At 31.8% G+C, this 26,866-nt stretch overlaps 3 protein-coding genes across 7 annotated transcripts; 1 reads left to right on the forward strand and 2 right to left on the reverse strand.

The window, feature by feature from the left end:
- The first annotated feature begins 4,624 nt into the window (after positions 1–4,624).
- On the forward strand, positions 4,625–15,974 carry LOC129318464 (probable LRR receptor-like serine/threonine-protein kinase At1g06840). 3 transcript variants are annotated; one of them, XM_054963238.1, is made up of 21 exons: positions 4,625–4,643; positions 4,732–4,806; positions 4,901–5,072; positions 5,578–5,728; positions 6,125–6,196; positions 7,172–7,243; positions 7,475–7,618; positions 7,774–7,845; positions 7,968–8,039; positions 8,633–8,707; positions 9,155–9,223; positions 9,394–9,462; positions 9,634–9,705; positions 10,008–10,076; positions 10,275–10,777; positions 11,370–11,531; positions 12,984–13,267; positions 13,738–13,789; positions 14,021–14,271; positions 14,947–15,081; positions 15,421–15,974. In XM_054963238.1, the coding sequence occupies exons 3-21, from the start codon at positions 4,967–4,969 to the stop codon at positions 15,763–15,765; spliced, it is 2,775 nt and encodes a 924-aa protein (XP_054819213.1). In that variant the 5' UTR covers positions 4,625–4,643; positions 4,732–4,806; positions 4,901–4,966; the 3' UTR covers positions 15,766–15,974. The 3 variants fall into 3 exon arrangements, with proteins under 3 accessions (XP_054819213.1, XP_054819214.1, XP_054819215.1); XM_054963239.1 differs by lacking the exons at positions 4,625–4,643; positions 4,732–4,806; positions 4,901–5,072; positions 5,578–5,728; positions 6,125–6,196 and adding an exon at positions 6,200–6,218; XM_054963240.1 differs by lacking the exons at positions 4,625–4,643; positions 4,732–4,806; positions 4,901–5,072; ... (1 more) ...; positions 6,125–6,196; positions 7,172–7,243 and having other exon boundaries at positions 7,601–7,643.
- A 1,007-nt stretch (positions 15,975–16,981) lies between these two features.
- Positions 16,982–18,726, reverse strand: LOC129318640 (cytochrome b-c1 complex subunit 8-like). The gene is made up of 2 exons (XM_054963523.1): positions 18,401–18,726; positions 16,982–17,180 (listed from the first exon to the last, which is right to left on the reverse strand). The coding sequence occupies exons 1-2, from the start codon at positions 18,568–18,570 to the stop codon at positions 17,132–17,134; spliced, it is 219 nt and encodes a 72-aa protein (XP_054819498.1). The 5' UTR covers positions 18,571–18,726; the 3' UTR covers positions 16,982–17,131.
- Positions 18,727–20,244: 1,518 nt separating this feature from the next.
- Positions 20,245–23,906, reverse strand: LOC129317102 (KH domain-containing protein At3g08620-like). 3 transcript variants are annotated; one of them, XM_054961438.1, is made up of 7 exons: positions 23,228–23,906; positions 23,001–23,089; positions 22,249–22,394; positions 21,864–21,989; positions 21,631–21,747; positions 21,360–21,503; positions 20,245–20,669 (listed from the first exon to the last, which is right to left on the reverse strand). In XM_054961438.1, the coding sequence occupies exons 1-7, from the start codon at positions 23,317–23,319 to the stop codon at positions 20,523–20,525; spliced, it is 861 nt and encodes a 286-aa protein (XP_054817413.1). In that variant the 5' UTR covers positions 23,320–23,906; the 3' UTR covers positions 20,245–20,522. The 3 variants fall into 3 exon arrangements, with proteins under 3 accessions (XP_054817413.1, XP_054817416.1, XP_054817414.1); XM_054961441.1 differs by having other exon boundaries at positions 23,001–23,085; positions 23,228–23,904; XM_054961439.1 differs by having other exon boundaries at positions 21,873–21,989; positions 23,228–23,900.
- Positions 23,907–26,866: the final 2,960 nt, after the last annotated feature.

The following is a 26,866-nucleotide window of genomic DNA, read 5'->3' on the forward strand; positions in this document are numbered from 1 at the left end:
GAACACGATCGACTTAACATTTTCTTTTTATTGGATGCTACACAACACCCCCCCCCCCGGGCCAAAAAAAAAAAAAAGTTTGTGCGTTAGGTTTTAGAATCAGCTTTCAAGTTTGAACATCATTATTATTTGATTTAAAATACCATAAGCTTGATTTTCTTTTTTTCTTAATATTAGTTTCGCAATGTGTGGCGGATCACACGAACAAGCATTGCAAAGGAAACATCTTACCAGCTGTCTTCTTATCTTTTTTCCTTAAAGTATATCGTTTTTAACTGCATGTATATCGGCACGTGATTATTCAATTAATTTTTCATTTGAATTTTTATATTACAATTTACGAATACTCTAGCTAACTCTAATGCTACGTGTAATCAAAATTAACGCCGGCTAATTAACTAATAAAACATTATCGTGCCTGGAGCGGAAGAAGTTAGTGGGGATCAATGAGAAAAACATATTTAAATTGGCATGATCAAATAAATAAAAGAATAGATTACATAAATTTATTTATATGTCTCGTTTAAATTACGCATAAGTTTGTATATTTTTAAAATTAAACTTGATGATGAACAGAAAATAAAGAAAATCCAAGCAGTGTGAAGACAGAAAAGGAAATAAAGAATATCCGCTTTTAATATCTCCGACTACATATATAGTATTATAATTATGAGATATTTAGCACTACGTCTAGCTTCAAAAAAATATACGCACAGTATAATAACATTACATTGACAGCTCACATTTTAGTGCGTGTTGGGATATTAAGGGTTGGTTTGATTTTCTTACTTTTTATATTCAAAAAATAAAATTTTACTTTTAAAAAGTTAAAAATTTTTTAAATAAAATATTTTATAAAAAAATACATTATAAAAGCACATTCAAACAGTAGCTGAAAGTGAATTTTTAAAACGAAACTATTTGAAACTTTTAAAAAATAAATTTAAAAATAGATGTTATTTAACCATACTACCCCAAGTTTAATCCCTCATTTTTTATTTAAAAATTATTTAATTTATTGAAAATATAATTATTATTTCAATAATAATAATAATTAGGTATCAAATTTTTAGCATTATAAATTGAATAATTAATCATGTTAATTTTTAGCATTAATGTATAATAAAAATTATAAATCTTTATCACTTTTTCTAAAATGACAAATTAAACAAATACAAATAATTAGAGATCAAATTTTTAGCATTATAAATTAAAATTTATTATTTAAAATTTTTATCATATTTTTTAAATATTTTAAATATATTACATTTGTATAATAAAAATTATAAATTATCATAAATCAATATCCTTTTTAATAATTATATATTTAAAAGCATATTTCATTATCACAAACCAAATAACTCTTAATGTATGAAAATAACTTTTAAAAAATTATATTTAAATATAAATTTCATTATAATGACTGACTTTTACTAAATTAATTTTCACCAAATGAATTTTTATCAAATGAGCTTTTAACAAACTAAAAATGAAACACATACTAAACTTTTTACATTTGTGAAGTGCTTTTGAAAATTTTTAAATATCAAAGTTGTTTGGTTTTGTTTAAGAATTTCAAAGTCCATTTAAGGAAACCATTGAAAAAGTTATGGAATGTGACTTTGAAGAACTTATTTTTACACTTACAAAGTGCTTTGAATAGTTTTAAATGTCAAAGTTGTTTGGTTTTGTTTAAAAAATTTAAAGTCCATTTAAGAAGTCCGCTAAAAGAGTTATAAAATGTTGTTTTGAAAAACTTAAGGGGCATATTTAGGTAAATTACATTTTACATTTGGAAAGCACTTTAGAACATTTGAGATGGAGAAAGTTGTTTGAAATAAAATGATTGAAAAAATGTGCTATTAAAAAGTACTTTTTAAAGTGATTTAGATGTAAATTTATAAAAGTAACTTGAGAAAGGATCTGAAAAGTGAATTTAAAAAGTGATATGTTATTTAACTATGTTGTCCTTTTAATATATTATTCTTCTATTTAAAATATATTGTTAATTTGTTAAAAATATAATTATTATTTAAATAATAATTATTATTAGAGATCAACTCCTTGACATTATAAATTGAACAATTAATATTATTAATTTTTAGCATTGATATATATTCAACTATTTATATAAATTTTGTCCAATATATCAAATTTTATATTTTATACTTCTATTAATTAATATATTAATTTTAATGTTATTTAGAGTTTTTATTACTCAACAAATGTTTGTCCAAGTGGTTAAATATATTTTTGAATAAAAAAATTTATCATATATATTTTTAATTATGTTAATTTTTAGTATTATATAATTTTTTCAATATATCAAACTTTATAATTTTATTTTTTTAACATATTAAAATTTATCATATTTTTAAACATTTTAAATATATTACATTTATATAATAAAAATTATAAATCATCATAAATTAATATTTTTTTATAATTGTATATTTAAAGATACATTTTACTGTCATCATTTAAATAATTTTTAATTTATCAAATTAATTTTAAAAAAATATTTTTAAATATATATTTTATTATAATAATTGACTTTATTTAATTGACTTTTGTTATAATGAACTTTTAATAAATTAAAAACTAAATGCACACTTAACTTTTAGCTATTTTTTATCTACATTTTTCAATTTGAAAGTGAAGTAAAGCTACTGTAATCATAATACCTCTGTAGCTTATTTTCTTATCATACTTATAAAATAATTTATTTAATCATATTTATTTAATTTTTATAAAATAAATTTTTATTTTATTTGATATCTCCTATATTATTTTTGATGTATTTTTAGTGAAATAATCTTAATTTTTATTTTCTTTTTATACTTTTCTTTGAGCAAAATCGTTTATTTTTAAAATGTATTTGTTTATAAATTATTTAAAGTTATACAGATCAATATGCTTATGAAATTTTTGGAAATGTTTGTTATTTATAAATTATTTGTAAATCAAAATTTTTCAATATATTGAGATTTGCATAACAAAATTATTTATAATAGGTTCTTTTAAGTAACCACACATTTAAAAATTACTTTTACTATATACTATCCAAACAATTTTTAATTTTGTCAAATCGATTTTAAAAAAATATATGCAAACAAAAATTTCATTACAATAAATGTCTTATATTAAATTAATTTTACCGAATGAACTTTGAATAAACAGAAAACTAAATAAGCCCTTAATCTAATTCAATGAGTCTTTTAAAAAAATAACACAACATGACAACAACAAAATGAATCAATAGACACCAATAAACACTAACAGTCATTAAATTATGAGAAAATGCTGATAAAATCTCATTGAAATACATAAATAACAATGAGATCATTTGAAATATTATAATTTCTCTTAAGTCTCTGGGTACATTTCTAATATTAATAATTTTACATTAAATGAATAAATTGTAACTTGTTTAGTGATAAAAAAAATTCATGTGAGAAGTTATGATTTATTGTTCAATATTTGCAACTCATAGGATAACAAATTGTAATTGTTTAAATAAAAATTATAATTGGTTATTTTCAAAAGTTAGATTTGAATGATAAAATAAATTTCACATGGGATGTTGTGATTTATTGTTTAATATTTGTGATTTATAAAATAAAAATTATAATTATTTAAATAAAAGTTATAATTAATTATTTTTTTAGAACCTGAACTTCAATGATAAAAGAAACTTTATATGAAAAATTATGATTTATTGTTTGATATTTATGATTTACATAATAAAAATTATGATTGTTTAAATAAAAATTGTGACTAGTTATTTTTAAAACTTAGATGATGAAAAAAAGTTCACATGAAAATTTGCAATTTTTTGTTTAATTTTTAAGATTTAAATAATAAAAGTTGTGATTACTTAAAAAAATGGTGACTTATTATTTTAAATAAAAGAGATTTAATTATTTAATAAAAAATTATTAATGTCAAAAAAGTATTCAAAGATTAAAAAAGCATTATGGCATTTAAAAAAATATTATTATTTATATATTTTATTAGGATTTTATTTTCATTTCTCCTGAAATTAATGACAGATGAACAACGACAACTCAATATTATTTTAGTGTCCTTAGCCAAATACCTACGATCCCCAACATCAAAGGAGACCTCTAACGATATGTCCCTGCATATATCGAATTTAAAATAGATATAATCCAATATTCAAAAAAAAAAAAAAACTAAATTTGGGTTCAGTTGACACAACTCAACAATCAGGAAGGGCGAGGCGAGACGTTTCATTCGAGTATTTAAACAAACAAACGCGATTTTTTGTGCCTTTTTTAATTTTTCTTATTTATTTTTTATTGCATGTTTAATTAACCCCAACTTTGCCGCCAAGAAATTCAGTTGAACTATCTCAACGCGTTCAACGGTTTTTTTTTTTTTTTTTAATTCATCCACGGCCTCTTCAATTCCCAGAAGTCAAAGCCACGATCCTATTAGATAAGAGGTCTCCTCTTAATTCATTGATTGTTTAATTCCATATCGCATCCTCTGTGACGAAAGGGGTGGCCATCCTAATCAACGACAGCGACTATAATTGCTATTTGCTACCTGGTCAGAATTTTACCACCGTCGAGGTTTCAGACTCCAGTCGTTCTAGACGATGCTTACCTCTTCTTCTTGTAATTTTAGCACATTTATTTATTTATTTATTTATTGACTGCTTCGTATATAATATCGGTTCGCAAGTAAGAATTCGTTTGCCTTCAGTTTTCGAACTAGCAGGTTTCATCTGCTATACAGAACTTGGGTAGCTCTGTTTGTCACAAGGGATCGGGTTTAAAGGTTAATCTTTGTTAGTTTCACGAATGAGTTTTATTTATTTATTTGTTCCATTTGGATTCACAGCCGTATGATTTTCTTGTTTTGCTGTTATCAGGGCAATAAAAATACCCTGCTTATTAGGTTCGTAAAAAAAATATATCAGAAGTCTCCAGTCATCGGGATGAATCTTTCGAAGGTCGGGAAGTGTGAAGCTGTTTTCAGCTTCTGGTTCTGTTGCTGGTTGCTTCTGGTTACCTCACAGGATTCCGCCACTCACCCTACCGAAGGTATTTGCTCCTCTTATCTAGTGTTCAATGGGTTGTCTTTTCTGGGAGTGGTGGATCTTCAATGTTACAAGATGGGAATTGTTGCCGTGTAAAACATCAGCAAGTAAAATTAGTAGCAAAGTCTGCGGATATTATATTCATGTGTTCCTTGTATGGATGTAGAGAAGGTGCTATAATATAATTTTGACGTGTAATTGTTGACTTGTTATTAAGTTATGTGGTGCACTTCAATTTGATTACATCTAGAATATCTAGTTTTGTCCTGGAATAGTCGATGCTAAAATCCTTCTTGCATTTCATCACTTATCCTAGCAATTATTGATTTTGGTGCCAAGAATTTATTGAAAAATGTATTATTTATTTACCACAAGCTCCACGTACAAGTGATATAACGGCAAAAATAAGTATACTTGTTTTCGTGATGAAAAGACGATCGTTGCAATGTGCAAACAATGTCTGTTGGTTCTCTTGGTGGTATGATGATTTCATTTGCATTGATTTGCAGTTGACGCATTGAAATCCATCAAGAGAAGTTTGATTGATCCTAATGGAAATCTGAGCAACTGGGATCGCGGAGATCCATGTACATCTAGCTGGAGCGGGGTTCATTGCTTCAACAGTACACAGGCTGATGGCTATTTACATGTTAGAGAACTGTATGATTTTATTCCTTCGTTTCCTTTATCCCTCTCATCTATGAAACTGAAAATAAGATTCACAATAGTTGGTGTGCGCCAAAAAAAAAAAAATTCTCAATAATTTACACCATAGAAATTCCGGATATAGATATTAAATCCATTAACTTGGGAGCTTTGGGTCGCGGTGCAAATTTCTGTATGATGATTTTCTTAACTTATATTGATGAATTTGAGTATCTTGAAAAATGATCTTTTTGTTTGCCAGCCAGGCAGCTACACAAACTAAAAGCTCCAGCCTCCACTCAAGACAATTGAACTTTAGAGACATCTTTAATTGTCATTTTCACACATTTGTTTTAGAATTATCCTTGTATTGCCTCCTCTATTTATTATGTTTTTCTCATCTTTATGTAGGCGACTGCTGAATCTGAACTTGTCTGGAACATTGGCACCAGAGATTGGAAACTTGTCTTATCTGCAAATCTTGTGAGACTGTATTTTCATTAATGTATAGAATGCAATCTCTTTACATATGTGAATATAGGGGTAGAGATAGGGGGATTAGCAGCAACCACGAACCCTCCTAACTTTTTAATTTTTCTTTCTTAGTAAAATATAGGGTTATATATTTTCAACACCTTAAGTTGGCACACTATAAAAGCTTTAAAATATTAGATAGAGTTCTCATTTTAATTCTATAGTAGTCTTTTACGCATGTATAGTCCAATTGTTATAGTAGCTTAAAGATAGAGTTGTCACAGGATCTATTTATTTTTAACAAAATAATATTACAGTTGCTTTTAAAGTAATGATATTATTTGATTCTGCTTTCATTTTATATTTGAGGAAAGAAATTATAAGAATTATTACTAATAAACTTTATAAAGTACGGTGGCAAAAATTTCAAGATATATTGAATAAAGAACATATCAATTGAAATAATTAAATAGTAAATTCAATAAGTAAGTAATGAAGTTTTTTAGATTAAACAGAACTTTAGATCTCAATGATACATTTAAATTATTCAATGCTTGTAGGAAAGATGAAATCTTCACCAATTCAATGATAATTTATATCAAGAAAGAAATTTTTGAAAAATTTATCATAAATATGATAATTAATTATTTTTATGTCATAAAAATTTAAAGAGCAAAACTTAAAAAATGAAGATATATATTTATTTTTGTTATATGTGTGTGTGTAAAATTGAATGTAAATATATATGTTGAAATATTTATGTTATGTTAGTGATATATGTAGATATTTTTTTTATTATCATATATGCTTTGTCATTTTGGCCTTTCTAACAAAATTTTCTGGCTCCCCTCCTGTGTGAACAGTTATCAATTTGCAATTCCTATCTGCCGCTTTTACAATTTAGATATTATGACCCTTTGGGGGCTCATACTTTCCTTCCTCCGCTGATACTGTGATACATGTTTTTCTTTTAATTCTTGAAAGGGACTTTATGTGGAACAACATAAGTGGGAGTATACCAAAGGAAATTGGCAATATCAAAAGTTTGGTACTCTTGTAAGTTGAACCTTCCCTTTTGAGCAGCATGTTATGCAGCAATATATTGTTAAATAACTAGTTATTTTCTTACGACAGAACCTATGTGTATTTTAAGCAAATTAAATTCCAATACTTGTTCACTGAGGAAAATAATTGAATTACTGGCATAATTCTAAATGTACAAGGATTTTATCATCTAGGGAACATCATAGCTACTTTGCTTATCATATTCAATGTACTATTTTGTAGGCTTCTGAATGGAAACAAATTAGTAGGTCAGCTGCCCGCAGAGCTTGGTTATCTTCCAAATCTTAATAGATTTCAAATTGATCAGAACAATATAACAGGACCTATTCCTCCATCGTTTGCAAACCTAACCACGACAAGGCACTTGTGAGTTCTTTATCGTAAAAACACAGTTAAGAATGACCGCTTTTGTGATTTTATCTGAGTTTTGTTTTTGAATTCATTCGCCTTTGTTATTCTTATAAAAGTAAGGCAAGTAAATTAGTGTTTTTATCTCTCTCTGCCCTCACGAAATGGAGCAGTCACATGAACAATAACTCACTTACTGGACAAATACCTCCGGAGTTTTCCCGCTTGACAAGCCTTGCTCACCTGTAAGTTTGTTGTTGGATGCCAGTGACTTAATTGAAGCCCCTAACATATTTTGTGGGTTTTTGTTTAATCCTTAATTGTCATGTCTTTATCTTGTTCACAATATGTATCTTTGGATCTGCAGCCTTCTAGACCATAACAAATTATCAGGATATCTTCCACTTGAGCTCTCCCAGATGCCAAGCATACGCATAATGTATGGTTTCTCGTTTCTTACCTAAATGTGTGTAAAAACAGTTTTTGACATTGTAACCTTCACTCCTTGTAAGCTGGGCACATTTTCCTTCTCTTCACCTGGTGTTAAACTCCTTTAGCAATATAATTTTCCTTCGAACATTCTTATAATCTGGATTTTTGATAAAATAAATTTTAGATAACTCAGATTGATCTAAATTTGAATCGTTAAAGATTAAATACAATTATTGCAGTTAAATGCTAGACGTGTATTAGTGTACTCAGTTATGTCGTAAAATTGTGACTTGTTTTGACTGTAAAAAATGTGGGAAGCAAGAGCTATGTAGTCGTGGTTCGACTGGCAATGCTATTGATGGTTTGAAAACAAGGAGTGGAGTCGAGAAGAGGATTTAGTAGTGTTCAGTAGTAGAAAACAGAGGAGTGGGTTCCTTGCCAAAGATATCAATATCATAGTTATCATATGCTAATTCATGAAGTTTGCTACCATTGCCAGTGTAAAAATTCTTGTAGTTTTTTATTACTGGCTAATTTAATAAACTTTACTTGTTGAATAATCAGAGTAATTAAATTATTTCTTCAATCTTGTTCTCGCAGTCAACTTGATAACAATGACTTTGGTGGAACTACAATTCCAGATTCATATGGCAACATTTCAACATTGTTGAAGTTGTAAGTACATTTTCTTAACCGTTGTCCATTTGTAGGTTCCCAAATATAATGATTGAGGTCAAGGTGCTAAAACCTTTGTCATTGCTTACACAATTCCATGTAAAAACGATAATTATTCAAAAGAGAGAGTGTTAGGCTAAAAAGAGGGTGATGGTGGGAGGAAAAAGAGAATGTAAGGGCAAAAGGCAAAAAGTAGAATTGTTAAAGTGCTTCTGGAAACCACATGTAAGGTGCAAGACAAATTGGCTGAACACCTATATGAGTAATGCCAAACTCAAACATGGAGTTTTTAAGGTCAATAATCTGGAGGATGCTTCCTCTTCCTTTTGATCATCTCCATGCCTCTCATAATAAGTTTCTACTTTCATCACAAAAAGGAAGTCTTAATTTGAAAGGTTAAATGTCAAGGTTGACAGGTTGACCGTCAATATTCCTTGTTTCTTCCAGGAGCCTTAGGAACTGCAACTTGCAAGGACCAATCCCTGATTTAAGCAGCATACGAAACCTTCTTTATCTGTAAGTTAATCTAATTCTGCCTCAAATCAGTCTATAACTGATGAATTCTCAAATTATTTTTTGAGAGAAATTACTTTTGACTGTAAGTATTTAGCTGTACATTTTTTAATGATAATCTATACAGTATGTAATTTCTTCTACTGACTACTATTTTTTTTTTTTAATTTCAGTGACCTCAGTTCCAATCAATTGAATGGTTCGATTCCTTCTAATAAACTTTCTGAAAGAGTCACAACCATGTAAGAATTTCAATCATTCTGTGTCATCTATAATATACTAATCAGGCATCCGATTATTTGGATTCCCAGCGTGATTAGTCTACTGGTATTTTAAGTTGTGGCAAATCTAAAGAATATTATGATACCTTGACAGTCTATACTTCTGATGTTTAAGTCTGAGTAATTGTGCAGTGATTTGTCAAACAACAAGCTAACTGGAACTATTCCATCCTACTTCTCTGATCTCCCAAGTCTTCAACTACTGTAAGTTGTCTTCTTCTTACAAGCAAAATGCAATAAACTCCTTACCACCTTATCATACTTGCAAATTGTGTATTGTTGGATTTCTCAGCTAAGATGCGATTATTTTTTTTGATATTGCTGATTATCTCAGTTACAAGATAATAGATTGGCATTTTATCACATATGATTCCCCATGGCAGGTCACTTTCAAACAATTAATTGAATGTCTATGTTCTTAAACGATAGTTCCAGAATCTTTCTCACATACGGACTTTGGTACTCTCGATTTACTGAGCATGGTTTTGTGATCTTGGATATTGCAGGGATTTTCGAAATAATGATCTTACAAGCATATCAAGCACTATTGATCTTCGTCCTAACATCACAGTCAGGTATGATTCTAAAGTCGTTTTGCTCTGAGTGCCAAAATCTGGGTAGTGGAGAATTCTGTCTTCATTCTCTTTGTTACGGATTTTTTTAAAGGGTTATATCCTTTTACTAAAGGTTGAAATTTGTTCACATCAAATTAATCATACATTCCCCCTCACATAACTTGGTTATGTGACTACATGAACCTTGCTGATTTTCAGGCTCGAGGGGAATCCTCTTTGTTCCAATAACACTCTAGTTCAGCTCTGTGGATCTGCAAGTGCCAATGAAACAAACAACTTGAGTCCAACGGACTCCAGTGCTAACTGTCCCCCTCAAGCATGCCCTCCTCCTTATGAATATTCCAAAACATCTTCTGTGAAGTGTTTCTGTGCAGCGCCTTTGCTCATTGGTTATCGACTGAAAAGTCCTGGATTTTACGATTTTAATCCATACCAGGCAGATTTTGAGAACTTCCTGGCATCCAATTATAGTTTAATGAATAACCAGGTTGATATTGGCACCCCTGAATGGCAAGGACTTCGACTGAAAATGTACTTGAAGCTTTATCCGGAATCTATTGATAGCACAAGCTCCCGTAATTTCAACGAAAGCGAGGTTCTGCGTCTTTATAACATGTTCTCAGGATGGGTTGTTTCAGACAATGAATTTTTCGGACCTTATGAGCTGCTCAACTTCACTCTTCTGGATCTTTATAAAGATAGTGAGTCTCAGAAACTACTTATGATCTGCCAGAATGCTTGCTTTTTGGATTTAATGTATACATCATCCTATTAACTATAAAAATGTGATTGAAACTTTTTTAGCTGGTTGAAAGAATGATGTTCATGTCTAATATATATTAATTTGATTGATCGAATGATGTTTTCTGAGCAATTTATTCTCCAGCTTCCTTGAAGCAATTTAGCTTTCTCTAACCTAACCTATGCTCGCAAGTCGCAAGTATAAGTTTTTGCTTAACTCCCTTGCCAGTTGTTGTATATTGCTCTGTAGCTGAGTAAAGGTCAGCTTTGTCTGACTTTTGCCTATTAGTGATATTCTGGCTGAAAGGCATCTATTTGATTGTTTCTCGAAGCATATTTTATTTTATTTTTCATTCTAATGCTTGTAAAAACACTCTGAGAAAAGCGTAATAACTTTGCTGTGGCAATTTCTGGAAGCAGAGCTTCCATTTAAATGAAATACCTAACGTCTTTAAGCCCATCGATGAAGACATGTTCCATAGTATCTGCTGTACTCATCCATGTATGAATATTACTATATGATAATTCTCATACTGTTCATCATGGTCATAGTGTTGATTGGCCCCACTACAAGCTCAGGGATAAGCAAGGGTGCTCTGGCTGGCATAATCTTAGGTACAATTGCCGGTGCAGTTACGGTATCTGCAATTGTGACTCTTCTTATCATGAGGGCACGGATGAGAGATTACAGTGCACTTTCATCAAAGCGACAATGTGAGTACCTCATAAACAAGCTATGTTTACTATTTTGCTCTTTGACTTGTCCCAAGTGCTAGGTCACAGTGATAAATAATTGTTGATGTTAATAGCTTAATGCAAGTTTTTACTTTGTCGAAATCATATTTAAGATCTATTTTTCTTTAATTGTCTTTCAAAGTGAAGCAGGAGCATCTAATTTCATAGAGATTAAGAATAAACAATTACATAACCTTGTCACAGAACAGTTTCATTAGAAGCGAAGCAACTAAGACTCTTTCTTCTTCTTGTCTTTATTTCTATGTTTTGTCGTGGAACAAAGTCTCAAATTGAAATTAACTCAAGTAAAGCCTTCGGAGTTTGGACAAAAACTGTCTGTTTCTTTCAATTCTAAGTGACAGATTTTCCTTTTTACCTTGGTATAATACCCAGTGGTAGACTGTCTCAAATGCTTTCTGTAACTATCATTGCTCATTGCTTTGTATTCTTAATGATCGAATGGAGGAGTTAAAGGCAATAAGCGGTGTTACCCAACCCAGGCCATAAAAACACTGTGCCATGAGTTTAAGGCTCCCTTGATCAGACCTTGTCTCTGATACCTTGAAAACCTGAGGCAAACATCACTGTGTTAACGTACCAGAAAAGCAGAAGAAGCAGGGAAAACAGAAGAGATATCAAACTTTTTTATCCTTCTGACGGTTTTGATTACAATTATACATACATAGTCCTTATCACAGTGTCTGGTTCAATGAAGGGAAGGGAAGAGGAGGTGAGGAGTTTTATAGAAGGGAGGGGAGCACCTCCTTTCAATTTTATTTAACCAAAGAAGGGGATGAGAGTCCAAATCCTTCCAACCGAACGCACTATAAAAGAAAGAATGAAAGAATCAAGGAAAACATAAACAAGGAGACTCAAGGACAGATGGGGATAGATAGTGATGATTATGGGCCAACGCGTTAATCCAATTAAAACTTATGATTTCTACTGCTTTGTCCTCTTGTGTTACACACAAGTATTTCTGATAATTAACATGCCGCAGTTTGAATTAGGGTTAAAAGCTTGATTGGATTTCAGGATCAATAGAATTTTTGGATTTTTAACACCCCTCCTGGTTTTTCCATCTTGTAATGTTTTCCTTTAAATCTTGGTCTGATTGATATAGCAAATAAAATGGCAACATTACAAATCAAAATTGATTTTTTTTTTCATTTGTGTCTTGATCAAACATACATTAGTGAAGTTAGATGAGCAATGCACTTGTAAGATAGCAAAACTTTGATATAGGTTTCAAAGAAGCAGAAGTTTCAATTTGCTTCACTATTTTTCTCTGTTTCTACTTTTTACATGGCTGCTGAAACATGACAAAATAATGAACTGTGAAGTCACTTATGTAAACCATGTCCGATAAACTGTCAAATATGAGTTGACAATATCTTTCGAGTCTTGACGTAGGCTTCTGTTTATCCACAGTTTCTAGGATATCAATAAAAATTGATGGTGTGCGGAGCTTCACTTATGAAGAAATGGCCTTGGCTACTAACAATTTTAGTGACTCCGCTCAAGCTGGCCAAGGGGGCTATGGTAAAGTTTATAAAGGTATTCTCTCTGATGGCACTGTTGTAGCAATAAAACGTGCACAGGTGGGATCACTGCAAGGTGAGAGGGAGTTCCTAACAGAAATAGAGTTACTATCAAGGTTGCATCATCGCAACCTCGTGACTTTGGTTGGATACTGTGATGAAGGAGGTGAACAGGTGCGTTTTGTTTTAAATCTATGAAAATTGACGATCTCTAGATTATAATTTTATTACGTTTTGCACTGATCTTTGTATTATCAATTTCATCATTGGAAGTTCTAATATCTGTGAGTTTCGTGAGCATAGTTCCCACATGTTGATTGCATGAGGAAGTGATTTTACTTAAAAAGGATGCTGATTTAGATCAACTAGTTTAAACATTAGACGATGTTAAAGGTTATAGGCAGCTTGCCCGGCATAAATGCATAGAAAAAAGGGTGTCAAACGCATTATTGAATTAATGAAACAAGGGCCACTTAATATTTAGATACAAAATAGAACTTCAGAAGTGTCTAGAATCCAAGTCCTCATTTTTGTATTAATTTCCTTTCTGCCTAGGTCTTGTTTGCTCATATTAATCTTCTTTTCTTTCTTTCTTTGGCTGTTTCGGATTTTTTCCTCATTTGAGCTGTTGCTTATACTTGCAGATGCTGGTTTATGAATTTATGCCAAATGGCACACTAAGGGATCATCTTTCTGGTACATCTCTTGTTCTGACTACCAAAATTTGCCGCATGTTTTTTGATCTTGATGTTTATAATTCATTGCATTTTACTGATGTGATAACTATGTTATGAAACAACAAAAACTTTCAGTTTTTCCCGCCCATTGTTGTTCCAATATTTGATGTGCCAAGAGATTTTGGTAAATTTAATTTATTTTACAACTAGTGCATTTTTTTTATGCGTGTATTTCATGTCTTTACAACAGCTAATTCTAAAGAACCTCTGAGTTTTGATATGAGATTGAGGATTGCACTAGGGTCAGCTAAAGGCATCCTGTACCTGCATACGGAAGCTGATCCTCCAATATTCCACCGAGATGTCAAGGCCAGCAACATACTATTGGACTCCAGGCTCAATGCAAAAGTTGCTGATTTTGGACTTTCACGTCTCGCTCCAGTTCCAGATACTGAAGGAATTGTGCCTGGTCATGTATCTACAGTGGTAAAGGGAACCCCGGTAAGTTCATCACTGTACCTTAGCTAAAATTGCATGCATGTGGAAATGTATTAAGGATAAGATCAGCGGTTTTATCATCAGGATAAGACATCCTCCTACTGATCTAAATAAATAATTGTTCATTAATGCAATTAGGAACTCAAATCAATTTTTTAGCACATGGCTGCTTGAAGGGTTGAGATTTTGTTGTCGACTTTTTTTTTTTAATTTCTAATAATGCCATTTATGCCTGCCAAAATATGGGTAGAACTTGGACTGTAACGGTATTGAAAGATTAAGTGTAGGACTCTAGACCAAGGCTTACCATCAATATTGATTTTTTTTTTTTGGCTTTTAAATCTGTTTATTTAACACAGATGCAGCATTAATAGGAAAAATAGAAGCAACAATTTATGGATATTTATTCCATCCTTCTTCAAGGAAGCTATCTCATTTGGATATTTTCATATATTTCAAAAGACTTATGGTTTAATATTATTTGAAAAATAAACTCTTATTATAATGTTATCATTTCCTCGTCTCTAAAGGTAGTTGCCTTTTTTAATTAAACATCAGCACTGGGACGGCAGCCCTAGTCAAAATGTGTTGATATTATGCTGTAGCCGTATCCTTACATACTAGCACTCTGCATAGAAGCGAGGTTAACGCTATTTCTTCGCATTTTTAATTTTGTAGGGCTACCTTGATCCAGAGTACTTTCTAACTCATAAGTTGACTGACAAGAGTGATGTCTATAGTTTTGGTGTTGTTCTTCTCGAACTTTTGACAGGGAAGCCACCGATCTCACATGGCAAAAATCTTGTTAGAGAGGTATAAATCACATCCGGACTTAATTTCGCTGTCTGCTATGTGTATGAGTCAACCCTGATCTGGACTTATTTTTTTGCCGATTGAGCTTTATTGGCACATATATCTGTATCATCATTCTATTTCCTTTTATTTGTGGACATTGAATTGATACAACTGTCACAGTGGTGGCATCCAACAATCGTCTTGTTAGCCTTCACTTTTACTCCAGGCTTTGTTGAGGAAAATAGTACAATTTTTATCAAACTAAATTTATTCCTATGTGACAGCAGCGTTCTTGATCGTTTCATAAGTTCAAGATATGAATGTAATGAGGTGTTTGACGCTAATCATGATTTTCAGGTTACTGTTGCATACCAGTCTGGGGAGGTATTCTCGGTTATCGACAGACGTGTGGGGTCGTATCCTTCTGAGCAGCTGGAGAAGTTCTTGAAACTGGCCCTCAAGTGTAGCCAAGACGAGCCAGATGCGCGACCTAAAATGGCAGAAGTGGTTCGAGAGCTTGAAAACATGTGGTCCATGATGCCCGAGTCCAATGCCAAGATACCTGAATATATATCCAGTGATTCTGGAAAATTATTCAGTTCAGCATCTTCGTCTTCTGTTACCAGAACTCCTTTTATATCGGGGGATATGTCTGGTAGCGGACTTGTTAGTGGAGTAGAGCCAACCATCAGGCCAAGGTAGAAGTTGAAGTGGGGAAAAGACACCACCAGCATTCATGCTGTGTAAATTGAGCTTCTCGACCTTGTGCGTGGAACAATGACAACATATTACCCTCTTTTCATCCCTTTATTCACATTCTTTCTCAGGAAGCCCTTTGTAAAATATATCTGTAGAACAATAGCCAGGTGTGCTTTTGTATAAGATTTTTAGGGTCACCTATTATACTTTAATTTGACGTAGTTGATGAAATTTAGGGTCTAATTGAATTTTAATTGAGTATAATTAATTATTAAAAAATTAATTAGTATAATTAATTTTAATTATAATTAATTATATTATAATTTATAACTTGTTCATATTTAGATATTATTTTAAAAAAATAATTTTAATAAAATTAAATATATTTAAATGATTTAATTAGAATCAATTTTATATGTACAAATTATCATCAAGAACATTATTTTTGAAACTTAAAATATTAATAAAGCTGTGTATATATTATTAAATTTTTTAATTTTATTTAATAAGTAAAATATATTATTTAACTTATATACCTAATTAATTACGGAGATTTAAATTATATTAACATTAATAGTTTAATGTCTGTACCAAAAATGAGAGCATCAAACAAGAATAGGTCATCCATCTCGCTCCAACACTAGGACAAGCCAAAATCCATGGTACACATTTAATCAGGGGAACCATATGCATTAATTAAGGTGAGAGTAGTATCAGACGGGAGGTGAAAGAAGAACACTAAAATATATGCATTAATTAAGGGGTATATTTGGAAAGTGAAATATTTAACAAGTGATAAATACATAGAACAGTAGAATTGTAATTCAAAAGCTACTCCCATCAGCTTTAGTCAAAACATGATTTGGGTTAAAATAATTGACTGTGAGATTTTTAACTGTTTGGGCAATTTTCAATCAAATCAATTATTTGGCCCAAAAAATCGATTATTTGTCTAATCCAAACATGCAATTAGTTGCATTGCTTGTAATTATGGTTTATACTTTACACAGTTATGGGGCTTCTGCAATTACCCAACCATGAGTTCAGATAGAAGTCTTCGAAGCAGTTGAGCTTGCCGAATAAAGTGTAGCTTTTACATGCAAATGTTGCAATTTCGCCGAACTAATTGCGCTGCTACCTAGATATTTATTATGAATTGATTAGAAAGTTTTACTTAAAAGGCCTGTGTCACCAATCTCACTAGTTGGTAAGGTCTATCAAAGTTAAAACGGCTCAAAGTCATAACATTGACATTGCATCAACATCCAAACAAACAACATATTATTAGCCGGTGGAACAAGAAATGGGCAAATGTGCTTTCACCACAATAAATGATCATCCAAATAAACTCATGCTGTCTCGCATGATATCAGTACCTGTGAGCAAGCTTCTCTTTCTCCTGGTAGTGCTGAACATACCTACATCCATTGAGAGATGAATTATATTCACACTCTGCTAAGTTCATTTAAGCTTTTATATATTCATATTCATTTGGTCTCCATATAACAAGGGAAAAAAAAAATGAAACTATAATTAATCATAATATCCCCAAATACTTTGGGGGGGGGGGTGAATCCATAATTACTCAGCTTGCTTGTCCTTTCTAAATTCTAATCAATTCACATCCAGAAACAAGTAGACTTGTTTCAGAAGGTTTTACCAAACGTCAAGAGCTCCTTTGAGAAGCAAGTGCAGCAATTACAATCCTTGGGTTCCATCAGTTGTTCATTATCTTTATTAGAGAGCGATTCCGAGATCTCTGCTCTGAAGTCTGATCAGTGGTCCACATAGCAACACCTGTTGTTCGCTAGGATTTCATTAACATTATTTTTCTTCTTCCAGAATGAAATTATGGATTTTGCAAATATATATACATTTAGCTATTTGAGTTACGATTCACAAAACTCATAGATTTTCCCCCCCATTAATCTTGATTCACGCTTCCTTCCCAGTTCTGTGTAGCGTCATTCGGTTACACATTTAGTAATGCTGAGGATATCTTATCCAGCAGGAGCAATGTGACCTAAGGTCCACAAGGCCACAGAAAATATATGCTAATTAGATTTTCCCCAAAATTAAGAAAAAGAAATTTATAACTCGAAATAAGTCGTGAATGCAAGAGGTGAAGGTTTTTATTTAGGAAATTGGGGAAAAAAAACAAAAGGAGGATTATTTTGCCCATTTGTAGAAGTGCCCCTGGAATTCCTCGTTGGATAAGGACTGCCACCATTAGCACTGTATCAAGAGGATTTCTTACAAATATGATGCTATTAACTAATTAACTAATAAGTCATAACCCGGATGACACACATAACTCGAAACTTTTGTGAAAAAACTTAAAAAACTATCACCAGAATGTTCAATGATCGATAGATTCTGCCATTCTGGACCCTCATTGTTCTTAAAATTTTGGTTCTCTTGCCCTTCTTCAAACAATGTAGGCATAAGCCATATGAATCCTACCTGTTCTTAACAGCAGGGTTCCAACAATCCCAACAAGTACAATTTCTAGTACAGAATTCCATAATTAGCCCGATTACGTCAAATCAAATCATCATCACCAATTAAAAAGCAAATTGACCATTACATGTAATCAACAAACACGAAAAGAGGAATCGAAGAAAAACAATAAACTCACGAGTAGGTGCCGACGAGAGGACATAGCAAGAGAGTGGCGCTGATCCAATTCTCAGAGATCTTGTGGTGAATTTTGGTGGGTAGATCCTTCCAAAGCCCAGTCATTACCTTCTGCTGGAAAGGCGATAGGGTATAGATTACGGCCTTCAACCTCACCGGTTGCTTTCCCATCTCGTCCTCCTTCCAAATTCCGATTGTAAACCTCTGCTCGCTCCGATAAAAATTGAATTGCTGAGATCGAGACGAAAACAAAGAAATGAGAATTGGTGATTGGTACAAATTCGTCTCTGAAAGCCCTGTTGGGAACTGGGCTTTCGGATGCTCGAGTTCTGTACCGCCACTTATGGGCTTTCATTTTATTCCCTGATTTTTAATCCTTACCGTCTATTAAAAAATAGTTATCCGGCTGATAAAAAAATAATTATCCCATTAAAAAAATGATCGTACACATCATTCATCTCCATAACCTGTTATATTCATATATTTGGGATGCATTTAAATTTTAATTTTACACAGTGATGTGATGGTTAAACAAATTTTATACTGATATATATGATGTTACGTGATTTTTTTTCCTCGATAATAACATTACTTGATTAAATTAAAAAATAAATTTTAGAGTAAAATTAAATTATCGCCTCTATCTCTCTATTATTGTTGTGTGAGATAAGAATATTTTCCACCAATAGTAGAGGCTGACCTCCTTTAAGGTAGGAAGGGCAAATTAAATTATCCTTATTTCCTTGTTAAAAGGGACTTCATCTCCTTGTTACCAATAAGCACTCACGTGGCGCATCACAAATTGGCATTCGAAAATAATCAAAAGGATTTTTTATCAGATAATTTCTTGTCAAGATTTTTTTGGCTCGGCAGATTTGCAATGCGATGATACACTGTATTCTAATTTCAGTTTTTTAAAAAAAAATAAAAACTCAATGTAAAATGTGATTGGATTGGATTATGATGCAACTTTTTTACACACGTGTGCGTGCACATATTTTGATTTGCAAAAAAGCGTAATTTTAACACTTCTGAATATAACCAATTTTACTCGTTATTTTAACGTTGGGCGATCAGCAAGGGACATCTGAGTTCTCACGGAAGCCTCCCGTTCACACTCCAAATCCATGCATATGGATCTGCATTCGATTAAATCATTAAAGCACGGAATTGACCAGTAAGCAGATGGACTGTGAAAGTTAAAAGCTGAAAAAACATATAGCATATACCATTCTGTTTTTCTTTTGTGGCCAAAATAGAATATACCAATTTTAGATGCCAAATTCCAATCAATTAAGACCGAATTGAATCATTTATTAACCATGCAATGTGTGTGTGTGTGTGTGTGTGTGTGTGTAATAGAAACAAGAAGCGAAAGGTGCGAAGAAAGATTCCGTGCAAAGCATCAATGAAAATAACAGATCCATTCAGCCTTGAAACTCTCCCAAATAAAGTTAAATTCCATCAAAGCACGCTTGGAGCTCAACACTCTGAAGGGTAAAAGGGGGGTTTGGCTTGGATAGGGATGGAGAAGCTGATGAAAACAGAATGGCCCATGATGGACACTAGAAATCTAGAATAACCCCACTTTACAAAGACAATCATTAACAAGTCAAAGCAGAAGAGGATTATCTAGTCTCATTAAAGTTAAAGACAAGAACATCCACATCTTGCCTTCGATTCATGGGCCCTACCATATATAGACATTATCCTTAAGATATGCCCTTTTGCTTCAAAAAGGGTTTGCTAATCTTGGTGCACCTCTGGCTAATTATTCTTTTGCCTCACAGAAGAGGCCAAGCTCACCAAAGTGCTCTAGTTATTGTGCTCAGTAAAGTAGACATCTGATATGAAACACTTCATTTCAATACAATCAATAAACAGTTTATAACAATAAGATGAGCTTACTAGACTGTTCATAACATCCCAACTGACCCATATTTCTACATATAGTATGATAAGAATTGTACCAGTTTTTCAAGCGCACTTATGCAGTTGATTGTGACAATAAATATGCATTCTCCTAAACAGGATCTTTTCGGTAAGGTCTTCTTGTCAAGCGGCTATACAGAACTTGGATAAAGGAGAAAACATAAACGTCTGTGATTCTCAGCAGAAAGCCACTATTGATCAGTTTTGGCCCTTTTTATTTCATTGGAAGTGAAGGGAGAGACACTACCACTCAGTTGAGGGCTCTCTTCTCTGAAGTTGGAATTAAGCATTGCAAGTTCTCTTAGTTGTTGCCTCTTGTAAAAGTCTTGTGACTCATCCTGCATATGGAAAGAGAATATTCTTAAAAAAGTCTATGCAAACTCCGGTTGTTTATTTTAACATTTGGCTTCAAAGGAAACCATCTTTTCTCTTCGACGCAACCATGAATTTATACCAAAAAAAGCAGAAATATCCATGCAAATCAAAAAGTTTATACTGTTAAATGAAAAGGCCATTAATAGTTTTATTATAATATATAAAACATCCCCTTGCAAGAAGCTCATCAGTGACCTCTCAGACTTCTACGTTTGGGCAAGCACAGTCTCCCAATAGCTTGTGCTGAATCAATTCAACTCACTTGCTCAAGTTGTCTGAATGGAGATCATAAATAGTGTTAACATAATCCCTAACAACTAGTGGATTGGTTGTCGAAACTCGAAAGTGGTATTGAGGGGCAAGAACATAATAGTAAAGATGCAACAGAAATCACCAGCAAGTGGCGAGAACCGGAGAAGTAAGTAATGTAGGTAATCTGACATTCATAAAGAAACCGCCAAAATACCATCACTGTAAGGGACATCAAGAACACTGCTACAGCTAAGTAAATGCTATATAGTATATACAACATTACTTAGCACGCAGATGATACAGAAGAGGGCATTTTTCACGGAGGAATGTGATTAAAATACTATGCAAAATACCTTATAAGGAGTAAATCATGAACTCAGCAAAGAGTTAAAGAAATATACCACAGGTTTCAGCAGCTCTTCTATGATTTCCTGTGCTTGCCTCAGCCTAATATCAAGGATGTTGGCAGGCAGTTCAGCCTCAATCAAAATGTGCAGAGGATCATTCAGGTGCTCATAGCCTGGCCTTCCCCTTAGCAACTCCTCCTTGAGAGTTAAAAGGAAGAGAGGGGTTAACATTTACGAAACAAAACAGGTTTGGAACCTACAAAAACTGGGGCAAGAATTTAAAAAGGGAACTAATGTAGTTTCATGGCATAGAAAGAAAGGATACCTTGTCTGGGTCTTTTATTGAGCCTTTCCCTCTGATAAAAACACGACAACCCGTTGTAGCCTCTACCCGCTTCAGTGAATTACCTCGGGGGCCAAGAAGGCGGCCAACAAAATTGAACTGGTAATTTAACTGGCTTTAGTGACTTTAAGTTGATAGAAAATATGTTTACAAAGCAGCAGATGAAATATAGAAAGTCATGGCGTGAACATAGTAAAATGCATTCAAGTGTCTACATGTGTTACATTTGGATAGGCATCCTTAGGAATATCCAAGCGCAATATCCTCTTCACAATGGGAGAACTCGGGACAATTGGTGCTGTTTGCCAATCCACGTTCAATCCCTGTGCTCCAGCAAACCTCTGATGTATGATTAACTTAATCCGTTAGTAAATGAAACAAGCTAAACTGAAGAACAGTCATTGGAGACAAAAGGGTAAACAGATGAAAGATGGAAGACAAAGGGTGAAACAGTAGAAGAGAAACAGTATATTTAACAAATATGAGCCAATTAGTAGGAACAGAGAGTTATAAAACATCAAACAGACTTGCAGATATTGCTTAAAATAAATGTTCAAAAACGAAATGCAACTTTGCCACTACGAAATATGATATTCTTACATCATGTGATAGGCTGTTCCAGCCAGTGAAATTTGGTATTATATCTGGTGAAGCCATAAGACTAGGACTTCCGAACTGCATTCTATCGAAGTCACTAAACCCTTGGTTCAGCATCAGTCCGTTCTTTCCAGAAACCCTTAAAATCTCTGATTGAAGAAATATTGAATGTTAGAACTTTTATATAAATGCAAGAGCATCAATAACATGAATGAATTATTATACTGATGTAAGTTGCAAAAATGCTTTCTAAATGTTCCATCGTCAGGCCAGTCAAAAGAAGCCAAATAATTTGTTTTCCCAAAGAGAGGATGATGTGCTATAAGCAGATTGTAGCAGGCGTCAATCAAATCCAGAGCTATCATGTATGTATTTTAAAAGAAACACACATGTATAGGCATTACTTGTTAATCGAATAATGTCCAGAATTATCAGTCTAAGATGCTTCCTTTTCGGGAATTGATCAACAGGTGCTGATTTTTGGACCTATAGGAGTTGTCTTTATTTTACGAGTGTCAGTACGATCCTTAAAGGAAGTTTAGATGAAGTAAATGGACATGACACAGCATTTTAAAGAAGACAATAATCCCCACGAGAAGAATAACTTGAGAAACTAGTCTAAGTAAACCGAAAATTGAATTTATAACTAGGCCTTCTTCAAATCAAATGAGAGGTGATATCAATAGAAACACTAAAAAGAAAAGCATGGAAATCAAAACACAAATATAGTCCTTGAAAATATGAAATAAACCGACCTTGATTCAGGAGTCGACTGCATAGAGGAAGGACTTCCATGAAAGGTGTAAGCTTCTGGTGTTCTGCCAGCAGCTCCGCTAAGTACTGACTAGAAGAAAAGCAAATAAGGAACTAAGGCTATGTTTTGGATTTAGCTCTGAAACACCATACTTATGATATGTGCACCCGCAGATCATTGAAAAAATTCACAAGTTTTATCATATACATCAGAACAATCGTCCCCTACCTTTCAACATCAAAACTGCTTCTCACGTTTATGTTTGGTGAATTGGCCCTTACAGGTGCAGGTGAGGAAATTTGATTATACAACCCAGACATCAAATTCTCTAAGAGTTTGCTTTAGCCAGAAAGGTTAGACAAAAAAAAAAATTCAAGGAAAGAAGATGGGAGAAGGCTCAAAATCCAGAAAACATACAATCAATGACCTACACTTGAAAAGCAAAAGAGAAAATGGAAGGGGGGAGAACCTAAGGCACAAAACAACAAACAGATGGAGGGAGTTCACTTTTGTAGCTCAGTAGTAAAAGCGAGCTTTTAAGGCTGTATCTCTCTCTCTCTCTCTCTGGTCTGATTTTATTGTACCTGCGTTGGCTTCTTTTGCATATGCAGAGCTGTGGGGGAAAAAACTCACAAGAAACTCTCTAATCTAAAGCCATGTATTAGATTGAAGGAAAACAGATAAAGATAGAGGGAAGTCAAAGAAAATGAAGAGAGCTTGAAATCAAAACAAGATGAGAACAACGAATAAGAAGTAAAAATGGTGAATAAGAGCATCAAGTATGAAGCACGCTCCAATGAGGGTGCGTGGCGAGAGAGATATTCAATCAACAAGAGACCTAATGAGCAATGTGGGTCACTGGTTCTCTCTGTCACCAGATCATGAGCTTCTTTCTAGATTGAAAGAAAACCAATCACCCTCATGCTTCACGCTTGTAAAATAAAATCAATTCATGTCCCTTCTTCACTTTTTTTATCCCTCGAAGTTTTACACTGTCGTTTACCGCCACCACAAACAAATACAAAATATCTTCCAAAACAAACATCCGAACAACTCCATTCAGCCAACAGCTTCCCCTCCTCCGTGTTGTAGGGGAAAAAAACCACATTAAAAAAAATAGGAAAATCTAAATATCTTAAAAATAAATATATAATTTATTTATTTCATTTAAAAATACAAAACATTTTTTAATAATTAATTTTTTAAAAATGTAAAATATTTTTAACATTTTAAAGTATGATTATTGTACTTTTTTAAAAAAAAAATTTATTAAATAATTATTTTATATTTATTTTAAAGTGAAATACTCTATTATATAGAGATAAATAAAAAAATAATATTAATTTAAAAACAAATAACTACTTTATTGAAAATAAAATTTAATTAAAAATATATTTTATTTTTTAATGTGGAGATATTATTTTTGTTATGAATATAATAATTTTTTAGGGCAAAAATTAACTTTGACAGGTTAATAGCTGCTATTATTGATTTCGATAATCGTCCTCCCCACAATTGTCTTAAATCTGATGCGTCTTAATGTTTGCACGTCACCCGCTTTGTCGTCTTACTCCAGCTCACCAAACCCCCAGCAAATTCTATTTGGAAATTTTTTATTCGAATATTTTCTATATAATTTTATTTAAGACCAGGGTTAATATTTCTATGGAAAAAATCTGGGCAGTTAATGTGTAAATGATATTTTTTTTCAAAATTGGGCGATCGATTTATTTTGGGAGAAAATGACGTCATTGTCATTTAATAAAAAAAAATTAATGCATGTAGGACCCGAAAGGAATTGTGAAAATAATGTGGAACTATCGGTTCGCATATGTCACTGCATTTGAATTTGAATTTAGAGTTTCCAATTTTTGTGGAGTGCGAACGAAGAAATTGGGGAAGGCTTCCTGGAAAATAGGGAAAATGACAAGTGAGCACCTCAAAAGAAAATTAATATTAAATCAAGAATTTTAACATTGAGATATGGAAGAAGAAATATTAAATTTAAAAACTTTAATTATGAAAAAAATTTAATTTCACTTTGATTTTTTTATAGAGTCCTTCCTTGTCGTTTTTCCCTTTTTCAATAAGCCTGCGTGCAAGATATGGTAAGATCCTTTTAGTAACTAGGAGAATTGCTAACTAGTGGTTTTGTCAAATAAAAGCATAAAAGAAAGTGTATTTTAGAAAAAAATTAGCATAAAAGAAAGTGTATTTTAGAAAAAATTTTGTATGGACTCAATGTACCAAGTCATTTGTATACTATCAAATAAAAAAATGTGTCAAGTTCATTTAATCTTATATCTTATCTTTCATTTATATCACTTTAAATTATTTACAATGATGGTAGACATAGGAAATATGAGAAATTAAAAAGATACTTTATTTCAAAGAAAGTGATCAAAAACAATAGCACATAAAATCTTTTTTAATTAAACTTGTGCAATTTTATTGGATGAATCATGTATGAGATGAGGTGTTCATGCAAGAGTTTCTGATATTTTTATACATTAAAAAACCACTATCAACTATATAATTATTGTTGAATTCCTACTTAAATACTTCAACTTATATATTTGAGGCCAATGCATGTTAAATACATAAAAACATTACAGCCAAGGAGAATTTTATTAAAGTCCCTTGGATATAACATAATTTCAACTAGGTCCTAATTTTTTTTAAAATTTCACTACAAGCCTGGAACATTGAAACGAAATAAATTTTTTTGCTTGAATGATCAAAATGCTCTTCAATTATAATTAACATTACTAAAATAATAAGTTAAATTATAATTTTTATGAGTAATATTATTAGAATAATAAGTTAAATTACAGTTTTTACAAAGAACATTATTATAATAATAAGTTAAGTTATGCTTTTTATAAGTAATATAATTAAAATAATGAGTTAAATTATAATTTTTAGAAATAATAATAGTAAAATAACAAAGCAAGCTACAATTTTTACAAATAATATTGCTATAATGACAAGTTAAATTATGATTTTTATAAGCAATATTATTAAAATAATAAATTAAGTTACGATTTTTACAAGTCATGTTATTAGAATAACAAATTACATTTATTTTATTAATATTATTGGTAAAATCTATAACTTGACTTATTGTTTTGCTAATATTACATATAAAAATTATAAGTTGATTTGTTATACCAATAATTCTAATTATAATGGAATGGCATTTTGGTCATTCAAGTTAGACAATTTATTTCATTTCAATCAGCGAAATTTCAGAATTTTTTAGGACCTGATTGAAATTAGATCACATGCAAAAAAATTTAATGAAATTCTTCCTTAAAACTAAGTGCTTGCATGTTCCCCTTCCTCAAATTACTTGAGCGGTGCTTGATGGAAATTGGAAAGTCAATTAACTGTGATTATTGTAGCTAATTAAAGATTAATTTATCCTACATTATCACTTTATAAAATTAATTTATACTAGAAAGTATGAGAAATCATCTAATGAGTGATTTAAAGAAACTAATACAGATGGCCATAAATAATTCTCTCTGTTTTTTTTTTTTTTAACCAGCTGCCACGAATAATTCAGACTATTGCCACCCTTCTAACATGATTTTTACTCGCACCTCAATCATTTGTCCAATTAGTTATGAATTGCAGGTATTGGTCTATTTTACTGAAATAATTTTAAGTAAAATCTGGTTTTGAATTTTAGAATCCATTTTGCACGTAAAAAATATGAAATTTTAAAGACATAATATATATGTATATATAAAATATTTTGAAACTTTTTAGTAAAAAAAAAATATATAAGGAGAATGACAGAAAAGTTTTAAAAGTACCAATTAATTTAATTTAGGTCCCAAATGTTAAATTTATAACTTGCAT

The sequence above is a fragment of the Prosopis cineraria genome, unplaced genomic scaffold (assembly GCF_029017545.1).
Source record: "Prosopis cineraria cultivar Desert tree isolate PC_DT_omini unplaced genomic scaffold, ASM2901754v1 PC8, whole genome shotgun sequence".
In the NCBI taxonomy this organism is placed as follows: Eukaryota; Viridiplantae; Streptophyta; class Magnoliopsida; order Fabales; family Fabaceae; genus Prosopis; species Prosopis cineraria.

Excerpts from the sequence above, each read along its gene's own strand:
- LOC129318464 (XM_054963238.1), top strand. The coding sequence starts at position 4,967 with ATGAATCTTTCGAAGGTCGGGAAGTGTGAAGCTGTTTTCAGCTTCTGG. Across the intron at positions 5,729-6,124 it reads TATTTACATGTTAGAGAACT|GCGACTGCTGAATCTGAACT; the intron begins GTATGATTTTAT and ends ATCTTTATGTAG. Across the intron at positions 8,040-8,632 it reads ATGCCAAGCATACGCATAAT|TCAACTTGATAACAATGACT; the intron begins GTATGGTTTCTC and ends TTGTTCTCGCAG.
- LOC129318640 (XM_054963523.1), bottom strand. The coding sequence starts at position 18,570 with ATGGGAAAGCAACCGGTGAGGTTGAAGGCCGTAATCTATACCCTATCG. Across the intron at positions 17,181-18,400 it reads CCTCTCGTCGGCACCTACTC|GTATGTTCAGCACTACCAGG; the intron begins GTGAGTTTATTG and ends CAATGGATGTAG.
- LOC129317102 (XM_054961438.1), bottom strand. The coding sequence starts at position 23,319 with ATGTCTGGGTTGTATAATCAAATTTCCTCACCTGCACCTGTAAGGGCC. Across the intron at positions 23,090-23,227 it reads AGCAGTTTTGATGTTGAAAG|TCAGTACTTAGCGGAGCTGC; the intron begins GTAGGGGACGAT and ends CTTTTCTTCTAG. Across the intron at positions 21,504-21,630 it reads CAATAAAAGACCCAGACAAG|GAGGAGTTGCTAAGGGGAAG; the intron begins GTATCCTTTCTT and ends TTAACTCTCAAG.